Source organism: Ranitomeya imitator, chromosome 7, assembly GCF_032444005.1.
Source record: "Ranitomeya imitator isolate aRanImi1 chromosome 7, aRanImi1.pri, whole genome shotgun sequence".
NCBI classification, from domain to species: Eukaryota; Metazoa; Chordata; class Amphibia; order Anura; family Dendrobatidae; genus Ranitomeya; species Ranitomeya imitator.
Window position 1 is genome coordinate 44,576,352 of NC_091288.1, and position 14,529 is coordinate 44,590,880.

At 41.1% G+C, this 14,529-nt stretch overlaps 1 protein-coding gene across 1 annotated transcript in view; it reads right to left on the bottom strand.

Annotated features, from left to right (window-relative positions):
- LOC138646080 (dynein axonemal heavy chain 11-like) overlaps positions 1-14,529 on the bottom strand; it is a 377,510-nt gene that overhangs the window by 74,373 nt on the left and 288,608 nt on the right. The window contains exons 58-60 of the mRNA XM_069735549.1: positions 8,859-8,999; positions 6,797-6,967; positions 1,164-1,286 (exon numbers count right to left, since the gene is read on the bottom strand). Coding sequence (XP_069591650.1) covers positions 1,164-1,286; positions 6,797-6,967; positions 8,859-8,999 — 435 coding nt within the window. The remainder of the gene's footprint in view (positions 1-1,163; positions 1,287-6,796; positions 6,968-8,858; positions 9,000-14,529) is intronic.

The following is a 14,529-nucleotide window of genomic DNA, read 5'->3' on the forward strand; positions in this document are numbered from 1 at the left end:
GCCACGCCCCCTTAATAAAGACTATAAAGATTAGTACTGAATAAAAAGGTTAATATCTATGGAATTGTATGGAGGATTGAAAAAAAGGAAAAAAAGTGGAATACATAAGGGAGCACTGGGAATAAAAAAGTAAAAAACTGGACACTTTTGATTTGGTGACAGTTCTCCTTTAAGCATTTCCCTTTGGAACAAGACTGCATGCAGCTTGACCACAATCATTGGAAAAAAATAATTTGAATAGTTTATATGTTTTTTCCAAAAATACCAAACATAACAAAATGCTTGATTAACTCTCGATTTGTAATGTAATTTGTGCGTCTCAGTCCCCAGTCTCCCTGATATGTGGAACCATGGCCAAGAGGGTGGAGGGAAGCACTGTCTGTCTGTCTGTATATTCTGAAGATGGCTATAGCAATGTGGCAACGTTATTGTCTTGATTAAGGACAGTGCAGGCACTTGGGCAAAAAAATAAAAAATAAGGGATACCACCATCCAACTTACGGGACCCTGTGACATTCTACTGGAACCAAAAAGGTGCAGGAGATGACATATACTGGTGGAACATGTGCAGGGGTACAGGCTCTCAAGAGACAAGAGCACCCACTTCCACCACCAAAGAAAGTGGAATTGTGCATTATTATCAGTTACTGGACTGCAAAGGATCCATATATTGTTATTGTACAGGAACCCTCCTCTGTTTGTTCTTTTCCTCCGAACTCTATGGGATTTGCATAGACTGGTGAGACAACAAGTGCATTGGATACCACTGGAGAGAGCCACTTACATGCTTCACTCCTAGATGACCAGTGTATATTAAAAATATATATAAAGCTTGCACCCTATGGACAACTGGCTCTCCAACTCCTGTACTGTAGTGTTTTTAGTAAATGCATCAGAAGACCTGATCCACGGTAGAGGTTCCCTAGCTGCCCACAGTGACGGATGACCCAAGGCACATGCCTTTTATGCCTTTCCTATTATCCCTCAGTTTATGATAGAGAAGTATTGGTGCGATTTCCCATTTTTAAAAGGTAGTTTTACAAAAGTATGCCAATATTTAAACTCTGCCATATTGCCATAACTTCTTCTTCTTTAGACAAGCTTGTAAAGGAAGCTTAGATTTTTTTGAACTATGAATATGCTCCCAATTTAAGAAAACTTACCTTAATAGCGCTCCATGCTGAATTTGAAAGAAAGTCCAATGGACTATTAAAGATATGGTCAACGTTAAAGCGAAGTAAGAAGTCAAGTTCTTGCATAGAAATTTCTTTATTCACTATCAAAAGCTGAAAAAAAAAGGTAAAAAAAAAGTAAAGAAAAACCCAGTTCAATAACCAGAATGCAAAGTGTAGAGACAGTCACAAGTTCATGTCAGAAATGCTTGTAGACATTAAAGCCAACCTCTTTTCTATTATATTGGATCTGCTAATGCATGAGCTGAAGGGCAAGCAAAGAGTTCACGATGTCTGAGCCGAGGAGCTGTCAGCAATGAGAAAATGTAAGGATGTAATGTCTACTCTTCGGAAAAAAAACACTGATTTTCCGTGTCACAACTCGACACTGGATAAAAAGAGTTTGGGAGCAAATTTAAATCACTGATATCTAACAAGGAGGAATACATTTTTTCACGCTCTATCTACCCCCAAAATGTATCATATCGAACACAAGTGGACTATTTATCAAGCCGTGTACACTGTGTGCACAATCAGTAGGCAATCTGTATTTTCAATGATTAATTTTATTACTGAACAACTACACTGCAGTCGGTCAATCCAAAAGGTTAATAAACCTGAATATTTTAGAAAGTAAAAGTGGGGTTTTGTCTTTCTTAGGAGAATATCTATGTGTGCACAACTATAGGGCGACTATTCGTGTGCAGAATTAATGGGAAACTAAATGAAAAACATAACTTTCCATCTCACTTGCTTATTTTCATCTGATAAGGTGAGAATAATAGCCAAATCAGTGACCTATATACAGTTAGGGCCAGAAATATTTGGACAGTGACACAAGTTTTGTTATTTTAGCTGTTTACAAAAACATGTTCAGAAATACAATTATATATATAATATGGGCTGAAAGTGCACACTCCCAGCTGCAATATGATAGTTTCCACATCCAAATCGGAGAAAGGGTTTAGGAATCATAGCTCTGTAATGCATAGCGTCCTCTTTTTCAAGGGACCAAAAGTAATTGGACAATGGACTCTAAGGGCTGCAATTAACTCTGAAGGCGTCTCCCTCGTTAACCTGTAATCAATGAAGTAGATTCCAGGTGTGTGGTTTTGCATTTGGAAGCTGTTGCTGTGAGCAGACAACATGCGGTCAAAGGAACTCTCAATTGAGGTGGAGCAGAACATCCTGAGGCTGAAAAAAAAAGAAAAAATCCATCAGAGAGATAGCAGACATGCTTGGAGTAGCAAAATCAACAGTTGGGTACATTCTGAGAAAAAAGGAATTGACTGGTGAGCTTGGGAACTCAAAAAGGCCTGGGCGTCCACGGATGACAACAGTGGTGGATGATCGCCGCATACTTAATTTGGTGAAGAAGAACCCGTTCACAACATCAACTGAAGTCCAGAACACTCTCAGTGAAGTAGGTGTATCTGTCTCTAAGTCAACAGTAAAGAGAAGACTCCATGACAGTAAATACAAAGGGTTCACATCTAGATGCAAACCATTCATCAATACCAAAAATAGACAGGCCAGAGCTAAATTTGCAGAAAAACACCTCAAGAAGCCAGCTCAGTTCTGGAAAAGTATTCTATGGACAGATGAGCCAAAGATCAACCTGTACCAGAATGATGGGAAGAAAAAAGTTTGGAGAAGAAAGGGAACGGCACATGATCCAAGGCACACCACATCCTCTGTAAAACATGGTGGAGGCAACGTGATGGCATGGGCATGCATGGCTTTCAATGGCACTGGGTCACTTGTGTTTATTGATGACATAAGAGCAGACAAGAGTAGCCGGATGAATTCTGAAGTGTACCGGGATATACTTTCAGCCCAGATTCAGCCAAATGCTGCAAAGTTGATTGGACGGCGCTTCATAGTACAGATGGACAATGACCCCAAGCATACAGCCAAAGCTACCCAGGAGTTCATGAGTGCTAAAAAGTGGAACATTCTGCAATGGCCAAGTCAATCTCCAGATCTAAACCCAATTGAGCATGCATTTCACTTGCTCAAATCCAGACTTAAGACGGAAAGACCCACAAACAAGCAAGACCTGAAGGCTGCGGCTGTAAAGGCCTGGCAAAGCATTAAGAAGGAGGAAACCCAGCGTTTGGTGATGTCCATGGGTTCCAGACTTAAGGCAGTGATTGCCTCTAAAGGATTTGCAGCAAAATATTGAAAATAAAAATATTTTGTTTGGGTTATGTTTATTTGTCCAATTACTTTTGACCTCCTAAAATGTGGAGTGTTTAATGTGTACAATTCCTACATTTTCTATCAGATATTTTTGTTCAACCCTTCAAATTAAACGTTACAATCTGCACTTGAATTCTGTTGTAGAGGTTTCATTTCAAATCCAATGTGGTGGCATGCAGAGCCCAACTCGCGAAAATTGTGTCACTGTCCAAATATTTCTGGCCCTAACTGTAGTTGCCTTTCTTTTCAATAACAGCCATAAGCTCCATCCATGAAGCCTGTCTGTTTCTTAATATGTTGACGGTCAACTTTTTGGGCCGCACAAACCACGGCCTCCCAGACAGACACTGATCAGGGAGGTAACTGTTTTCCTTCACCATAAATCTCCCATTTAAGAAGAGCCCACAAGGTCTCAAAAGGGTTTAGGTCGGGTGAGGAAGGGGCAGCGTCATTGTTCCTTCATCTTTAGGACCTTTTCTGGCACCGAGCAGTGGAGACTTGGATGTTGCGATGGAGCATTTTCCTGCATACATACAAATCATGGTTTTCTTGAATGATGTAGACTTTTTCCTGTACCACTGCTTGAAGAAAGTGTTGTCTAAAATCTGGCAGTAGGTCTGGGAGTGGATTTTGTATCAATTTTCAACATGAAAAGGTCTTACTAGCTCATCTTTCATTATCCCAGCCCACAGCAGTGCCCACCTCCACCTTGCTGGGATCTGAATAGAAGTGGAGGTCTGTGACCTTAAGGCTATGTGCCCACGTTGCAGAATGTAAGCAGAATTTTGCTCATCAAAATTGGACTCCCTTGCCAGGAAATCCGTTTGCGGTTTTGTAGCCTTTTTTGCGTATTTTTTGCGTTTTTCATGCGTTTTTTTCATGCGTCCAAATACAATTCTATAGCGGCAAAATCGCCTCGATTCCGCCTAATTAATTAACATGCTGCGTTTTTTTCCGCGATGCGTTTCTGCTGCGGAACAATACACAGCATGGGCACAACAATTGAGGAATGCCATTAAAAATAATGGGATGCGTTTTTAAGTGTTACCACAGCGGAATATCGTGGCAAAAACGCTTAAAAATGCAACGTGGGCACATAGCGTTACTGATCCAACTGGTGAACAGCAGAAATGCGGGATGCAGTGATGAGCAGGAGGCAGAACAAGAGTTAAAGGGTTAAATACAAGGGATACTCTTGCCCAGCCTTAACATTTCTGTGTCTTGCTCAGTGGTGATTGGGTTCAGCCTTTTTTTCCTCGGCCGTGTCTCTGAGCACTGATAACCTTGTCTTTCTGTGTCTTGCTCAGTAGTGGTCGGGTTCAGCTTCCTCACCTCGGCCATGTCTCTGAGCACTGATAACCTTGTCCTTCTGTGTCTTGCTCAGTAGTGGTCGGGTTCAGCTTCCTCACCTCGGCCATGTCTCTGAGCACTGAACACCTTGTACTTCTGTGTCTTGCTCAGTAGTGGTCGGGTTCAGTCTTCCTCACCTCGGCCATGTCTCTGAGCACTGATAACCTTGTCCTTTTGTGTCTTGCTCAGTGGTGGTCGGGTTCAGCCTCCTCACCTCGGCCATGTCTCTGAGCACTGATAACCTTGTCCTTCTGTGTCTTGCTCAGTAGTGGTCGGGTTCAGCTTCCTCACCTCGGCCATGTCTCTGAGCACTGATAACCTTGTACTTCTGTGTCTTGCTCAGTAGTGGTCGGGTTCAGTCTTCCTCACCTCGGCCATGTCTCTGAGCACTGATAACCTTGTCCTTTTGTGTCTTGCTCAGTGGTGGTCGGGTTCAGCCTCCTCACCTCGGCTGTGTCTCTGAGCACTGATAACCTTGTACTTCTGTGTCTTGCTCAGTGGTGGTCGGGTTCAGCCTCCTCACCTCGGCCATGTCTCTGAGCACTGATAACCTTGTCCTTTTGTGTCTTGCTCAGTGGTGGTCGGGTTCAGCCTCCTCACCTCGGCTGTGTCTCTGAGCACTGATAACCTTGTACTTCTGTGTCTTGCTCAGTGGTGGTCGGGTTCAGCCTCCTCACCTCGGCCATGTCTCTGAGCACTGATAACCTTGTCCTTCTGTGTCTTGCTCAGTAGTGGTCGGGTTCAGCTTCCTCACCTCGGCCATGTCTCTGAGCACTTATAACCTTGTACTTCTGTGTCTTGCTCAGTGGTGGTCAGGTTCAGCCTTCGTTACCCCAGCCATTGAACACTGTGTACTTCTGGGCCACCGGATAGATTGCTGTTCTGGAATATGACATCACTGGTGGATAATGGCTTCCCACTCACTTCACGTTTAATTCTTCTCAAATCTTTAGACGTTATTGTGCAGCTTTATTTCTCAACACATCTTTTGCGATCCCGTTGACTATTTGCAACAAAACATGTGGTGGGTTTGTGATTTCACCCTTATATCTAAGCAATTTCAGGAGTGATGCCTCCCTCTGTAAGTTTTGTGACAATTTTTGACTTTTCAGAGTCATTTAAAGCTTTTTTTTGGCCCATTTTGCCTGGGGAAAACAAGCTACCCGATAATTCTTCATACTTTGATAAAGGGTGCTGTATCTTTAGGTCGTACCCTCCCTCGTTACACGGATACACATCACCTGATCTGCCTTATCCAATACGCATTTAGGTTTATACCTCTTGGAGTTGGAAAATCTGCATAAAAATGATGATAATGATAACACTCAATATTTGTGCACACAGTGTATCACTAGAATAAATCTGTTCTAAGATAACAGTCTACATGTAAATAAAAACGTGCAGCCTGCTTGTGATGTAGGAACCTGTACTGAACAAGAGATAACATTTGCGTAATATGATCATTACATTAAATATGTTTTTATTCTGTTATTCAATTAAGGACCTATACACATTAAGTAAAAGTCGACTGAACCCGCCAGTTCAGAGAGAGCAGCTTACCATTTCATGGGCATGGGGGCCTCCATACTGTTCCCTGACAGAGTAAGTCGGGGACATAAAAATTGGGAGATTGGAATCTAATTGCCTGATCCCTGTGTTTGGCAGAGACAAGCCTCTGCCAGATGATGCTGGCAATGGCTTTCTCATGGTGAACACATGAGCGCTCAGCCAAGCAGAGCATTTCTGTGCATCGTGGAGTTGAGATAGACTGGACTGACCGGACACTTTCTGCAAAGGTCATATATTGTAGTGCCACTTTATGCTATAAAAATGGAAATAAAAATGTGAAAAACAGCTTTTTTTAGTAGTTTACTTAATATCATATAAAAATAATAATATAGGAAAAAAAAAGTCTGCAAGTAATGCAGGAAAAAAAGTTAAGAAAAAAATCGTATTTTCATCTTTAATTTTTTTAGTTTTACCTATGGTCCTATTTCTAACCCAAAATAAGCCCCTCAGTCCCCAGTGCTAGAAGACACACGAAGTAGAGTTAAAAGTACCACGCTCCATACCTGGAAAGCTAACTGGGCCGTGAAGGTTATTTTATCTCTTTCAAACAGTCCTCTGCTGATGTATATAAATGTGGAGTATGTCACACAGTCAATGAGGTTATTCACTCTCAATCGGACATCATCAGATGGTTCTGCTTGCTGCACAGCCTTGTGAAACACGATATTAAAAGCCTGCACATGAGAAATTAATTCAGATTATGTCAATTAACAGTCAAGACCAGAGCAAGGCAACTCTTAATGGCTCTACAATTAACTCTCCAGTGACAACACGAGGCTCTGCTGATGAACAATGAAGCCCACAAGCTAAAACCACTGGGAAATTCTGTCAAAATAGGAGACTGTCAAGTCAAAGCTAAAAATAATGCCAGAATATCATCTAATAATAATATTTGCATTTTAGGTAAGCAAATATATCTGGTGAAGTATCTCAGGAACCATTAGTAGTCTTGCAAAGCACGTATAATATTAGCCCATGGTGCATGATTACAGTATTCCTGTTGTGCCATACTCAACACTGTCAGTGCATGAATGCAATGATGGATAGGAGTGATTTCTGGTAAAATGTAGGAGGTTCTAAAAGACCTCAATATCCTCCACAGACAAAATTATCCTCACTAGATGCTGATATTTCACTGCATACACATTTGTTATGGTGTCTATTCCATACATGCCAACATTTGATGGCAAGCACCCGGATGGAATATCCATTTGCTTGGCACTAAGTTTCGGCTGTTGCCTTGCTCCTTTTATGATGCCACGTCCTTCACATCCAACTTTTGTCCATCTTCCCATGTGTAGATGCCAGTCCCCATAAATGAAGAAATCTCCCGGAATAGTTAGTTTTCAGGATGTTTCTGGCAGGTTTAGCTAGGCCTGGGAGTTTGCTGATTTTTTCCTGGAGTTTGGAAGTTCTCTTTTTTGAGGAGCCTACTGGACATTTTGAGATGCTGTAGATTGTTCCCCAATCTTCTCCAACACGTTAGTATTTGCAGAAAGTCTCTAATATACTCTTATTACACAAGTCTTTCCCATAGGCCAGGGTCACTAGCATATCGATTCAGTGCTACCCAATGTTTTATCGGATGGCACTTGGCCCAGTGTTAAAGCAGATCAGCGATTTTTTCTCATGCCGATTTGGCATGAAAGAACAATCGCAGCATGAAGTGATTGGCGGTGAGACTCGGCTCACTCGCACCCATACAAATCAATGAGTGCGTGTGAAACATTGGACTACACTCGGATGTCACCCAAGTGCAGTCCAATATACACCCAGACGGGCAATGGAGGAGATGAAGAAATTACCTGTTCTGTGATTCACTCATGCAAGAGAATCTGAACACAGTAGGATGACACTCGGCTCACATTCACAGCAGAGCTGGAGCCGAGTGTCATTAGCATATTGCATCCAATGCCGTACGCTGCTGTGATTCCAGCCTTAGGAACAAGATTAGGTAAAAGAGAAGGACTCATGTGTGTCTCTTGTATTCTGCGAGTGGAAAAAAGGCAAAAGTTTTCAGCACCGACCCTGAACAACTCATAACTCTCGATTTTCCAAATTTTCCAATTTTCACATAGTACCATGATGCTGCTATAGAGAGAAACCATAGGCAATACATTTTCTGCACTTACTCATCATCACTTAAGGTTCCAGTAAAAACTAAAAGTATGTTAAGTAATTGCATATTCACAACTTTCGTAAACTTTTAATATTTGTGTACTAGACTTATAATTCCAACAATTAGCTGCCTTAATAAGTTGTCCAGTAAAACAAGTCATCAACTATCTCTAACTTGCTGATCTGTGGGTGCCCCATTTCCATGACCGATCAGCAGCCGATAGATAATAACTTGTTTTAACTGGACAACCTGCTTTAACATCGCTAAAGGCTAAAAAGTGTTAAAAAAAAGTCTCCGATTTGCATACAGAAATCTGGCGCCAGAAATCATTTTCAATTTGGATTTTACCCCTTGAGTGGGTTTTCCATCGGCATATCCACCTACTGTTAGAAAAAGAGAACTCATAATTTTTTAAAATATTTCACCATAAATTTACTGACTATTACCTTAAGAGAGAACTGATACATTGGGTTGATTTTCTTGAGATCATTCATGATGAAGTACAGGAGGGAGGCTCTTGATGCCACAGGACGATAGTGCTCCCGAGCTTCGTTGATCTTTACCTCGTTGACTTTGGCTTCTAATACCTGCGTGCACAAGGCAAACATATCCTAAAGTGAATTACCGGAGAATGGGGTTCATAGATACAGTAACTCGTCATCTCATGCTGTGCTGGGTAATCCGGTAATGTTATACATGGATGTTTTCAACTCTTTGCCTATCCCCCGCTGTCAGTGCAGTGCCTTCCATTTATCCATGTCCTCCTCTCTCTATTTTTTTATTAACAAATAATTTTTAAAATTATTTTGATGACGGAGAAATACTAAATTGCGTAATACATTTTGTTGGTAATTTTATAGTGAAGAGTTTAGAATTTATGGATGGATTGCATTCTACATTTATACTGTAAAAGGTAAATATTGTATGTTTTTTTTTACAATGATATTGTATAGATAAATTTAGCACAATTAGTGATGAGCGAGTGTGCTCATTACTTGAGATTTCCGAGGATGCTCGGGTGTTCTCCGATTATCTTGGGCGTGCTCGTAGATTATGCTTGAGTCCCCGCAGCTGCATGATTTGCGGCTGTTAGACAACCTGAACACATGTGGGGATTGCCTGAAGGTTAGGGAATCCCCACACGTATCCAGGCTGTCTAGCAGCCACAAACTCAAACATAATCTACGAGCACACCCAAGATACTCAGAGAACACCCTAGAATGCTTGGAAATCTCGAGTAATGAGCACACTCGCTCATCACTAATCGCAATGTGTCCCACTGCTGAAATCCCAAGTGTTTACCTGTAATCTGTAGTGAAACCAAGAAGGAAATATTCAATTTTAATTCACTAGAACCAGAGGAAAAATTGCAGCACTTTTCTTTTTACATAAGTAAGTAATTGTTTAGGGATCTGATGTACTGAGAAATATGGTATAAAAGTCATATGCAAATCAGTCTAGATCGGCACTGGAGCACATGGCACATGGCCTGTTTATGAATTGTATGGACACCTCCTCAGTGCACTTCCAATCTGATTTGTATGGGACTTCGACTTTTCGTAAGTAAAATTTATATTGAGGAACAAGTGCTTATACAGCCAGACCGCTACTTCCATATGTAAACAATTACTGACTGGTTCCCTTTAAGAATTAATATATTATATCTTAACGGTTTCTTCTTTGTATGCATTTAAAGGCAACCCTTGAATTAATTTGAGAAAACCCTTTCAGAGTAGATCCGACAAGATGATCACTTGGCCACTAGACATCAGTTGGGCTTCTGGCACCTCCAGCAAACAGCTGATCTTTCCAGGAGAAGTCAGCTCTTTCAAATAATTAGCCATCCGTGTAATACATGAACAGCTGGAGCCTACCAGAGGACAAATGACTCGTATGGAGTAAATCATGTTCTGGATAATAGGGAAAGTGCCAAGCAGGGCATCTCTCTATGATGTTCATATTCTCTCTGCAAGGGTTGTCTTCATTGTACAACTCCTTTAAAAGTTCCTAAACAAAAGGAATTCGTTTTCAAGGTGGTAGAATATGCACTCTTGTAATAACACGACTATTACACTATTAAAACTTACCTGCAATGGCAAAGGACGGGGAAGTATAAAAAGAAAAAAAAAACATGCCATGGCTAAGAATGCGAAAGCCACTAGCAGCAACCAAATCACTACCACCACAACAGGCACCAGCCATCTGGGCAGTAGTACTACCAAACACAGATAATAATAATTGGCCTTCTGAGCTTCCATTATGACCATTATGAAATCTATCTATCTTTATTTAACTATATACGAGTTGGCGACTCTAGGTTCAGCACCTGTTCACACTTAGTCTATGTTTGGATGTGCAGGTCAGGTTTTTGAAATGTATTCTCTAGCCTTCTGATCGTGCACTCCGCCTTCTAGCCACAGGTGTTTTAATTACAGCAGGTCCAATAACCCTCCATAGAGAGAGAGAATTTTAGTCTAGGAAGAGGTTTCACATGTACCCATTCAGATGGAGACGTTTATTCTCAGCGAGGTAAGGCAAGCGTAGGACCTGGTATAAGAGAGATGCCGTAAAGTGGCTACCAGGTACACATAAAATTGGCCATTTTTATGCGCTAAACGCTCTCATTTTTCATATTTCTAGTGCAGTAATGCAGTTCAAATTTCGTATTTCAAGTTTGTATGTTCTAGCGCTGCAGTGTGCTGCCTTATTTATTTAACTATATACGAGTTGGCGACTCTAGGTTCAGCACCTGTTCACACTTAGTCTATGTTTGGATGTGCAGGTCAGGTTTTTGAAATGTATTCTCTAGCCTTCTGATCGTGCACTCCGCCTTCTAGCCACAGGTGTTTTAATTACAGCAGGTCCAATACCCCTCCATAGAGAGAGAGAATTTTAGTCTAGGAAGAGGTTTCACATGTACCCATTCAGATGGAGACGTTTATTCTCAGCGAGGTAAGGCAAGCGTAGGACCTGGTATAAGAGAGATGCCGTAAAGTGGCTACCAGGTACACATAAAATTGGCCATTTTTATGCGCTAAACGCTCTCATTTTTCATATTTCTAGTGCAGTAATGCAGTTCAAATTTCGTATTTCAAGTTTGTATGTTCTAGCGCTGCAGTGTGCTGCCTTATTTATTTAACTATATACGAGTTGGCGACTCTAGGTTCAGCACCTGTTCACACTTAGTCTATGTTTGGATGTGCAGGTCAGGTTTTTGAAATGTATTCTCTAGCCTTCTGATCGTGCACTCCGCCTTCTAGCCACAGGTGTTTTAATTACAGCAGGTCCAATACCCCTCCATAGAGAGAGAGAATTTTAGTCTAGGAAGAGGTTTCACATGTACCCATTCAGATGGAGACGTTTATTCTCAGCGAGGTAAGGCAAGCGTAGGACCTGGTATAAGAGAGATGCCGTAAAGTGGCTACCAGGTACACATAAAATTGGCCATTTTTATGCGCTAAACGCTCTCATTTTTTCATATTCCTAGTGCAGTAATGCAGTTCAAATTTCGTATTTCAAGTTTGTATGTTCTAGCGCTGCAGTGTGCTGCCTTATTTATTTAACTATATACGAGCTGGCGACTCTAGGTTCAGCACCTGTTCACACTTAGTCTATGTTTGGATGTGCAGGTCAGGTTTTTGAAATGTATTCTCTAGCCTTCTGATCGTGCACTCCGCCTTCTAGCCACAGGTGTTTTAATTACAGCAGGTCCAATACCCCTCCATAGAGAGAGAGAATTTTAGTCTAGGAAGAGGTTTCCATGTACCCATTCAGATGGAGACGTTTATTCTCAGCGAGGTAAGGCAAGCGTAGGACCTGGTATAAGAGAGATGCCGTAAAGTGGCTACCAGGTACACATAAAATTGGCCATTTTTATGCGCTAAACGCTCTCATTTTTCATATTTCTAGTGCAGTAATGCAGTTCAAATTTCGTATTTCAAGTTTGTATGTTCTAGCGCTGCAGTGTGCTGCCTTATTTATTTAACTATATACGAGTTGGCGACTCTAGGTTCAGCACCTGTTCACACTTAGTCTATGTTTGGATGTGCAGGTCAGGTTTTTGAAATGTATTCTCTAGCCTTCTGATCGTGCACTCCGCCTTCTAGCCACAGGTGTTTTAATTACAGCAGGTCCAATACCCCTCCATAGAGAGAGAGAATTTTAGTCTAGGAAGAGGTTTCACATGTACCCATTCAGATGGAGATGTTTATTCTCAGCGAGGTAAGGCAAGCGTAGGACCTGGTATAAGAGAGATGCCGTAAAGTGGCTACCAGGTACACATAAAATTGGCCATTTTTATGCGCTAAACGCTCTCATTTTTCATATTTCTAGTGCAGTAATGCAGTTCAAATTTCGTATTTCAAGTTTGTATGTTCTAGCGCTGCAGTGTGCTGCCTTATTTATTTAACATTATGAAATCTATGGCACATAATCACTTGTCTGAGTCACAGCAGAATAATGTTACCTCTGACAGTGACACCATCAAATTGAGTGCAATATTTCACACAGAACTCTGTCAGATCACAAATGACTTAAAGGGATAATTTGTGGACTGTTATTTAAGTTTAACCCCCCCCCCCCCAAAAAAAAATGAATAAATAAAAAAAAAAAAAAAAAAGTCTGTTGGTGCAATGTATTATTAAATGGACTGTTAACTACCTTGGTTGGATTAATATCCGTTTCTCTGATGAGGTCACTTTAACGTTACTAAGGCTGGGTTTGTGTTAAAGAGCTTGAAATGGTTTGCATACAATCCTAGGAAACCACGGTGTATTACACATGTCTTTTCAGAACAACTGCAGCTTTGCAGTATTGCAGTTTTTGGGAGTCAATTTGCTGCTAATCAATTTCTCAGGGAAATGATTGTTGAACGTCACAAATTCGAATTTCAAAAAATTCAATCATATCTTGTCACTGCCATTAAGAAAAGACACTGATAAAAGGTTGGGTGTACTTGTCTGTAACAATGTCTAGGTAGGTGGTACATATCAGAGTAACATCCACATGAATAACTTTTGGCCAGAGTAATGTTCAATCACCGCACACTCTTGATAGATGTTTGTGAAGATTTTATTATACAGATGTAGATGCAGTGATAACACAATTCATGAATAAGAAATTGGTGCAGGGATAGAGAAAATGGTAAGGTGACAAGAACATAACATTTCAACCTTCATATGGTCTTATCCACCTGCACCTTGGATTGTAGGCTGCAATGTCCAATCCAAGGCGCAGGTGCGCCGGACCTACCCAGGACCCCGGTGTCCTTTTGCAAATAGGATATCCTTTACATCATTCAGTAAACTTTGCCAACAGCGACTATATGAATAAAACCCTATGAGGGTCGAAACGTTTTTTTCCTGTTGCCTCACCATCTTCTCTATCCCTGCACCAATTCCTTATTCATGAATTGTGTCATCGCTGCATCTGTATAATAAAGTCTTCAAAAGCATCTATCAAGAGTGTGCGTTGATTTGAACATTACTCTATTACGGGGATTGTCATCCCACTTCACCAGCACCTCGGATCTCATCAAGAGTGCTCGCCACACTACCCGTCTAACTTTTGGCCAGGGCATCATGCATGCATTTGCCACCATGCCTTCCTATAGGACATCCTGGTGTTACTCTTTCTTTAGATAGCGCACACACACCAAGCCATGCACATGACGTAAAAAAATGTGATTAATCAGATCAGGCTATCTTGTTCCATTAATCCAACGTGCTGTTAGATTTGCATTAAAGATCCAGTAGCTCTTGTTATTTATTAACTGACACCCCAAAACTCTATTATAGGCGCTTTCTAAAATGGACCAAAATCAGCATAGCCCTCTTGAGTGGTCTGTGGCTACATAACAATTGTAGAAACTTGATTCCAGCTCACCCGGTTGCTCTATGTTCATCCACCTGGGGCTCAGACACCGGCCTTGCCCTGGCCTCACATCAAGGAAAATAGAAAAAATTGGAGTCCGGCTCAACAGGACTGGATTTTCCTTTTCTTTTTCAAAATAAATTATGGTGCATACATATGCCACATACATCTATATATGTGGCATATCCTGATGAAGAAGTCATTGTACTTCGAAATGCGTTAAATAAGCCACACTTTAGTATGTGA